General features: G+C 33.5%; 1 protein-coding gene across 1 annotated transcript; it reads left to right on the top strand.

The window, feature by feature from the left end:
* Window positions 1–1,132: 1,132 nt before the first annotated feature.
* On the top strand, window positions 1,133–1,612 carry LOC145066841 (putative mitochondrial protein AtMg00820). The gene has a single exon (XM_079014100.1). It carries the CDS (start codon window positions 1,133–1,135, stop codon window positions 1,610–1,612), a length of 480 nt encoding a protein of 159 aa, XP_078870226.1.
* The last annotated feature ends 7,904 nt before the right edge of the window (window positions 1,613–9,516 follow it).

Genomic DNA, 9,516 nt, shown 5'->3' on the forward strand with positions numbered 1-9,516 from the left:
CAAAGCCCGGTTTCCGCTTCAGTCTTTTCTTTTATGCTTTATCGACAACGAATAGCTGCAAAACATAATTCAAAGCATTATGAGTACTTTTTAGTTCTAAGAGAGAATAAATAAGGCCAAAATATTGAGATAAAGTGCATAAAAATATATATAAAAATACACATATCAGCTTGCTTTACACAAAATTGTTCTTTTATTCATCATCGTTTTAATTTCACACCTTATGAAATCGTTAACAAAAGGAAACCTAATGTTAAATTTTTCCAGCAGATGTTTCATAATGAATCTCAAGGATAATACTTTCCAAATTTTAGACGAAAGATGATGAGGGAATTTTCTTGGGATATTCACACAATTTTGTTGCTTATAGGGTGTTGACCAAAAGGACGCAAAAAAATGTTGAAACATTCAATCTCACATTTGATTATTATTATATCAAGAGAATTAAACGAGAATTTTCAAAGAATATGATAATTTCTGAAACAAATGAAGAATCTAAGGAAATGCTTACTTTTGATATTGATCTTGATTTAATTTTTGGTATTCCTGATAGGGAAATTGATATTGAAATCAATATTGAACATAATCAAGTTCCTAAGGCATCAAAACACTCAGATGATTCTACACTCACTTATGAAGAAAATAAATCAAATTCATCATCAACCTCAAGAGTCAATGTCGAAAGAACACAAAATTCTACTGATGATCAAGTGGAGGCGGAGCACTTGATTTCTTCACCTCATACAAAAGAAAAAATTCGATTTCTCAATAACGAGTTGAGGGTGACTTATTGAATTCACATACAAATGTTGAGGGAGATCTATTTACTACTCAAGTTGGTGTTCAGGGGGAGCACCGGACAATAAATCCATTTGTTGAGGGGGAGCCAAGTGGAATGAATCATCATAATGATGATCAAGGTAAAGAATTTCTTGATACTACTGACAATATCTCTATTCCGGATGAATTATCAGAAGAAGAAGAGACATATGAGGATGAACATTTAGATTTTGATCCTGCCTTTCTTCTAATAGAGAAATGGACGAGGGATCATCCAAAAGAATAAATTCTTGATGATCCAAGTTCGAGTTTGCTAAAAAATGAGGTTCTAAATGTTGATAAGGAATTATCTATGTTTAATGTCTTTATTTCGAAAATTGAACCAAAAATAGTTAAGAAAGCATTAGAACATCCCGATTGGGTTGTTGCAATGCAGTTTGAGTTGGCGGAATTTGAACGAAACAAGGTTTGGAGGTTAATTCCTAAACCTGATGATATTTCGATTGTTGGTCTCAAATGGGTTTTTAAATGTAAAATAGACAAAGAAGGAAATATTGTTCGAAACAAAGCTAGATTATTCATAAAAGGTTATTGTCAACAAGAGGGAATTGATTATGAAGAAACCTTCGCCTTTGTTGCAAGACTCGAGGTTATACGAATTTTGATGGCTTATGTAGCTCATAAGGATGTCGATGTCTACCGGATGGATGCAAAGTGCACATTCCTTAATGGTGTTCTTGAAGAGACGGTCTATGTCAAACAGCCACCCGGATTCGTCAATGATAAGTGTCCTGACCATTGTTATATCCTTGACAAGGCATTTATAGGTTAAAACAAGCACCTCGTGCTTGGTATGCGACTCTTACCAATTTTTTAAAAATCCCAAAATTTAAGCAAGGATTAATTGATCTCACTTTATTCTGTAATAAAGTAGCGGATCATTTGATACTCGTTCAAATTTATATCGATGACATTATATTTGATTCAACTAATCTGTCTTTGTCAAAAGAGTTCGAGGAGCTAATGAAGACTAAATTAGAAATGAGCATGATGGGGAAAATATATTATTTCTTGGGTTTAAATATTGGTCAAAACAAGGAACTAATTTTCATCAATCAATAAAATTACACTCGAAACCTGATTGGATGATTTGGAATGACGAGTTACACGAAAGCTAAAGTTTCCATGGCAGTCGGCACTCTCTTAGGTCCTTCGTTGGATAAGCTTGTTATTGATATTAAAACATATAGAAGCATGATCGGTTTGATTTTGTACTTAATTGCAAGTCGACCTGATATAATGTTTTCTATGTGTAATTGTTTAGTGGTATCAAGCAAATCCAAGAGAACCTCATTTTACTGTCGTGAAAAATATCATTTTCCATCTACATAGCTCAAAGATTGTAGGATTGTAGTATCCTTCGAATACATTATTGTTTATTCAAGCTTTCTCAGAAGCTGATCTATGGGGTTGTCAATTAGATCAAAAGAGCACCACCAGAGGATGTCAATTCCTCGATGGGAAACTTGTGAGTCGGCAGTCAAAAAAGCAGACATGTGTAACAATTTCAACGGCTGAGGCTGAATACATTGTTGTTGCAACATGTACATCTCAAGTGATCTGGATCCAAAGCCAACTACATGACTATGAGATTAACATGAAGAAAATTCCATTATATTGCGATTTTCAAAGTGTAATTCGCATATGACATAATCGAGTTCAACATTCAAAAAACAAAACATATTGTTCTTCGTTACCACTTCATCAAATATCATGTTGAAGATGAGAATACTGAAGTTCATTTTGTTAAAACAACTTATCAGCTTGCTGATATTTTTACAAAACCTTTGGACGAAAAATCATTCTTAATAATTTTAAATGGCTTGGGAATGATGGAATCTTGTTATGTTCCGCATTCTACATAATTGTTCTTGGGTTTGATATATAAATGTGGTGTACTTACTTTCGATTGTTGGCTTACCTTTCATTTGTTGATCTAACTTTCGCTAACTGGAATAACTTTCATTTGTTTTACTAACTTTCGTTACTTGTCCAATTTTCATTTTGAGGTTACAGTTCCCATTAAGCGTTCGTATGCCTTCGCATTTAATTTCTCACTGATTCATTTAGTGCAAGTCTACAACTCATGTATGGAGTCAGTCTTTCGATAGGAAATACATATATTTGGTGAGCGTTTGATTAAAATAAATCACTTTCGAGATGAGAAAGCATTGGTTCGCGTGCGAAGTATTTGTCACATCTAACAAATAAGTAATGTTGGTAATATCATTTTCTTATTTTTGTCTTTCCTTTATAAAATTTAAAAATCCAAAAATATTATCTTATTTTTGTCTTTTCTTTCTAAGATTCAAAAATCCAAAAAGATTTTCTTATTTTTGTTTTTTCTTTATAAAATCTAAAAATCCAAAAAGATTTTCTTATTTTTATCTTTTCTTTATAAAATTAAAAAATTAAAAACAAAAGTTTTTTTTTTATTTTCCTTTTGTTTTTCCTTTACAAAATTAAAAATCCAAAAATATTTTCGTTATTTTTGAAATTTATTTTGGAACAACTAGAAAACATAAAACTATTTTCCTTATTTTTTTAGGGGGGAGAGAGAGAGAGAGAGAGAGAGAGAGAGAGAGATCGTTGTCACAACATGTTGTACTTCCGCATGCCAAATGAGAAGATATACAGGGAACTAGTATGATACGAAACTTTTGTACTAGTTAGGTATCCCTAGAAACATGTTGCAACATGTCGTCCACAAGCTTATGGACTCTTTGTGTACAAAGCCTTAATCATACAAAAGTTTCTTCCCAATTAAGTTGTATTCACATTAGTCGACAAGCTACCTTTCTCTTCTCATGTTGTGTAAAGAGATTTCTGCTATGTCCAATTTTTCACAAAGGTACATTTTCACATCCAATCTTTTTCACCAAATATTTCTAACATGATCACACACAATGACACATGCCCAAGACATCTATGGTCGAAACCAACCATGATATAGGTATGTCACAAGTCTGTGTTTATGATCCTAAATCATTTTTCCATGATGAAGGTGAAACCCAACAAACCTCAACTTAACGAATTGGCTGTGAACATTTTATGTTCAAGATTTCACAAAACGTTTGTTTCACTGTACCACTTTCGATGTTCAAAATCTCAATTTTCATTTCCATTGTGTGATCTAAATGAAATGTACGCATCCCGATTCATTTCTTCCCAATAGATACAGTTTTTCAATTCTCATGAAATGAGGTTTCTTTTTCGACATTTGTATCTATGTTTCGTTACTTCAAAATTTTCAAAGCTTACTTGTTCTTGACTACACTGGTTATCTAAGTATTTACGCACAATTATTTACACTTATGTTAAGTTGCGAATTTGTGTGAAAATGAATCCAACCATGAACCTTATTAAAAGAGGCCCTACGTTACTCCTAAATGGGTTTTCGATTGTAATTCATGGGAAACCACACAAGCAGTTTGACATCTCTCTTAATGACGAATGAAGTGTATCTTTGACCAGGATCTATCTGCTTTTATATCAAAGATTCTTTGATATCACTATAGCCAAAATTTTCTTAACTTGATTCTATCTTATTTTTTGGCACACTTAAGAACTGAAATCCTCGACGTTTTGGGTATTACCAACTCAAACCTAGATTTCACATGCTTCGCAAATGATTTTTCTTATCCTTACCATAATTGAATGAGCCCAGCCTCAATATCGACGAAAGGTTCTTGATTGCTGTCGAAACTAATGATCGTACAATTTTTTGGGAGAATCGAAAAATCCGTTGGATGGGACGGTTCAATATTCACAAGACTCGAGGCAAACAATGATCATCACTTTTACATGTGGCAATTTTTCTATGGTTATGGTTCAGTAACCTACTTTCCATGTGGCATTATACGATTGGTAAACGTATGAATTCAAATTTCACGGTTATTAAAGGAATTTGATCATTCAAGTTACAACTTTACGTTTACAAAAATCACATAAAAGCACTAACTGTTCATTGTAAATTCTCTCGCACAATTCTATGTTACTTTATTACAATGGTTGTTGAACAACATGTTTTTGATCAATTCAACACTAATGATGAAAAAACTTCGCAACCGACGATGAAGATTCAATACAACAATCTCTAGTTTAATCCTATAATCAATGTGTATCCTAAAGAACTGCAAATGTTAGTGCAAGTATTGAACGACTTTTTTCTTGCTTTTGCATTATCATCTTCGTTCACTATTTTGATGCAATGGTTATCATTGGCTACTTCCACTGCTGTTTACAACAAAAAACCAAAATTGTTACGTTCTAGTTGATGTCCAACAAGACAAAGAAACTCAAACATAATCAATTTGCTCAAATCCTGAAGTTACCTTCTACGGGTAAGTTTTATGAAGTCACCACTAATCAATTAATCTATATGTTCAATTAGATGGGTCATCAACCTACTCTTTCAGCTATAAGTCACTTTAGGAATTCCAATCTACCAAGTGTTTGGAGTTTTTTCTTTGGAATTACTCTATGCATTTTGACATGAAGAAGTTCAAGGTTAGATAAAGCAAAGCTTGAGGTGTATTCTATTATGGATGGGTTGTATTATGGATTAAATGTTGATTATGCATCAATTTTATGGATGGAATTTGGGAATTCAATTTCTTATTCTAAGACGACAATTAGAGTTTTGTGTTCTAGGTTTTGTGGCTTGATTTTGAAGGATGTGTATAAACAAGAAGGTATTCAAATTCCTTATGATGTTGATGTTGTTGAATTTTCTCCACTGACCATTAATAAGAATATTGTTGATGATGTTACAGTTTTTCCAACGGTTGCTCATATTCCTGATATGATGCCTAACTAAGTGAATCCTACTAATAAGTTGTTGATTTCATATCGAGCTTCTATGGATTATAATCCAACGGGTATTCTTCCACTAAGAGTTACTTCTCACGATGTAGAGGGATCATCTAAAGTATCGAAACCAAAGAAAAACAAGGAGCCAACTGTGAAACTTAAGCCAGTTGAAGAAGACGTGGTGAAGCAGATAGTACCCACAAAGACAGCAAAGGGGGTGCTCAAGAGAACGAAGAAAACTAAAACTAAGAAACAGTTTGAGTCTGATTCCACAAAACCAACAAAAAATCCAGTAGAGACACAAGCAGAGAAATTTGCTAAGGGAATTCCTACTCCTATGTCAGAAACAATAACACAAGAATGCGAAACTGTTGGTAAAAAAGGGTTTCAAAGAAGGTTAAGAAGTTGCAGTTTACAAGGAGGGGTGTTTTGATTCGAGAGGTTTTGCCTCCTGGTTCTCCAACATCCAAAAAGAGACAAGCTTTAGATGTTGCAAAAAAGTTGAAGAAGCAAAAGCCTACTCTTTTTGAGGGCCAAATGGAGAATGTTATTATGGAGTCTAATCATGATAATGATGGAACAGATACTGATATTGGTGGTTCATTTCATACTTCACCAAGGATGGATACCTCTATCAAATTAGCTATTGAGGAGGCATGTATTCCTGATGTCAACACACACGTATCTAATAAAGATGTAAACATCAATTCTGGTGAACAACCAAGTACATCAATCCCTAAGAAGACGAAAGTCACACCACCCGAGGTTTTGCATACTGAGTCTGTTATGGAAGAGGGAGAAATTCCAAACATCACTGTGAACTTATCTGATAAAGAAAAAATGTTAACAAGAGTGAAGGGAGATCTAAAATCGAAACTTCAACTGTTGTTACTTCGACTGCATTACCACCATCACTAACTTCACCACCACAAACATCTGTCATCCCACCTACATCAATTACTGCATTCTATTCTACTTTTGATGTTGTGATGCAAGAACCAATCACTACCTTATTCTCATCTTAATTCACTAGGTCTAAGAAGTCTATTCCTAAAGATGAAGCAGATGATGATGATATGTTGGTTTCTTTTGTCGAGATGCAGTTGAATCCTAATGAAGGTGATGTGCCAGATGAAGTAGTCATCTCTAGTAAAAAATTCAAAATTATTAACTCCAAGATGAATTCTATTCTTTTATTCTTGAGTGATACTACTAGGAAAACCTTTGTTAGTGGTATTGAGGTTGAGTACCTTTTAAAGTCTCAAGAGTCTCGTATGCGAACTCTTATTGAAGATATTCACAAAAGGATTGATGAGAACATGACAAATAACTCACATACTTTTAGTTCTAAAATATCAAAATTACGTGATGTTTCGAATGAATGTCATGAACTTTTTGAGAAGATGGTGTCTAGTTCACAAGAATATGTTGAGTTGAAGCTTAAGGAGTTGAATGATTTTCTTTCTAAGGAAATTCAAAAGATTGATAAATTATGTGTTTTGTTGAATTCAAAAGTTGATGTACTGGAGAATGCTACAACTCGATTGGTAGAAGACCTTACAGCCTTTAACAAAGATTACTCTCATAATATCAAGGTCAAGTCTGAAGATGGTTCAAAATTTGTTGAGAAGATTGAAAAGTCTATTTCTGATTTTCAAGAGACATTGTCGAAAGTTGCTCTTTCATCTCAATCTTCAATTTCATCAAACTCCATTTCTGTCATGATCTCGACTATTCAGTCAAGTTTTAAAACTGAGTTGGCACCCATACTCAATTTAGTTCTTCGACTACAAAACAAATGTTCCACGTCCTGCGTACATATCACAAAGGGGAGAAAGGGGAGTTGGTTCTTCAAAGGGATCAGTCAAAGATAAAGGATTTGTTGTGGGAAGGCTTTTATTGATGCAAATCCCAACATCCATTCCAATGAAGCCAGTTGTCTCATCTTCAACAACAATTTCTACAACAATGAATCATTCTCTAGAAAATGTGGACTTGTTGAAAGTTCAAAAGAAAGTGTTTTCGATAAATGATGGAGTTGGAGGTTCAAGCTCTTTAAATTTCAAGTCAATTTCAAATGTTTATCCTAAAGATAAAGGGAAAAGGGTTCAAGTGGAACAATCTGTAGATGAGAAGAAGAGATTGAAATAGAAAGATAAAGGTAAATAAACAACATTCTTAATCAAAGAGTGAATGATCCACCATGCTTGAACAAGGGTGATCCTAAAAAACATTGGTGTTATTAAACGATCGAGATTATTGTACTTGATAAGCCAGATGAATTTAAGAAGAAGCCAAAGAAAAGTTACAACAGTGAAGACTCTAACTTCAATCAGCTTGTTTTGCCAATCAATCATCTTATGTTCACTTTTACTTAGTTCAAACTAGCTGAGAATTTCAAAGACAAAGATGAATATAACAGATTGAATATTCGCTTTCATGCAGTCGTGGGAAAAAGCGAAGAGGAGGTTTGGTCATTAGTGAAGATTGTTGGAGTTATGTCAATTGTGCTTGATGTTTTGTTCGAAGGGTTGTTACAAAATTTTCATTATTCTGTTGTGAGGGTGAATAACGTGGCATTCAAATTCACTATTGCAGACTTTCCATTGATGAATCTAAATGATCTCATCATTGTGTCAAAGATTTTAGGCAATGTGGATGCTTCACAAGTTGATAAGGATAATACAAATGCATTTGTTCTTGGATATGCTCATATCAAGGCCTTTCTTGATTGCTACTATGATTATTTGGCAATCGCTGACATAAATCTTGACATGGAAATCAATAAAACTTCAAAGGTGCCTCCATTGTTGTAAAAGGGGAAGTTGAATATTGACAGATTTGAAGATGGATAAATTATTCACAAACTATTTGGGGTTGTTTTTTAAGGGAAGAACAAGAAGCGAAAATTGATAAAATTCCTTTTCCAAGTGAAAGAAATTGTAAGAGATTAAAATAGAAAGACAAAGCTAAATAAACAACATTCTTAATCAAAGAGTGAATGATCCACTAGGCTTGAAGAAGGGAGATCCTAATAAACATGGGTGTTATGAAACGATCAAGATTGTTGTACTCGATAAGTCAGACGGATGTATGAATAATCCAAAGAAAAGTTATGACATTTAAGACTCTAACTTCAATCAGCTTGATTTCCCAATCAATCATCTGATGATCACTTTTACTCGGTTCAAACTAGCTGAGAATTTCAAAGAAAAAGATGAATATAAGAGATAAAAGATTCGCTTTCATGCAATTTTGGGAAAAAGTGAAGAGGAGGTTTTGTCATTAGTGAAGATTGTTAGAGTTATGTCAATTGTGTCTGATGTTTTGTTCGTAGGGTTGTTACATAATTTTCTTTATTTTGTTGTGAGGGTGAATAATGTGGCCTTTGAATTCACTATTGCAGACTTTCAGTTGATGAATCTGAATGATCTCATCATTGTGTTGAAGATTTTATGCAATGTGGATGCTTCACAAGTTGTTGGGGATACTAAGAATTCTTTTTTTTCTTGGATATGCTCATATCAAGTCCTTTCTTGATTGCTACAATGATTATTTGGCAATTGTTGACATAGATTTGGCCATAACAATCAATAAAACTTCAAAGGTGCCACAATCATTGTGAAAGGGGAAGTTGACCATTGACAGATTTGAAGATGGAGAAATTATTCACAAACCATTTGGGGTTGTTTTTCAAGGGAAGAACAGGAAGGGAAAATTTATGAAATTCCTTTTCCAAGTGAATGAAATTGATAGATACACAAACTCTCATTTTTCGAACATTTTACTATGTATCAATAATTGTAAGAAGAATAACAACGAAGACAAGGCATAGATTCGAAAGATCATTCTTTGGGACATGGA

The sequence above is a fragment of the Lactuca serriola genome, chromosome 8, assembly GCF_051521515.1.
Source record: "Lactuca serriola cultivar US96UC23 chromosome 8, Lser_US96UC23_V15, whole genome shotgun sequence".
Lineage (NCBI taxonomy): Eukaryota > Viridiplantae > Streptophyta > Magnoliopsida > Asterales > Asteraceae > Lactuca > Lactuca serriola.

Bases quoted from the DNA above. Each gene is read 5' to 3' on its own strand.
- LOC145066841 (XM_079014100.1), top strand. From the start codon at position 1,133: ATGTTTAATGTCTTTATTTCGAAAATTGAACCAAAAATAGTTAAGAAA.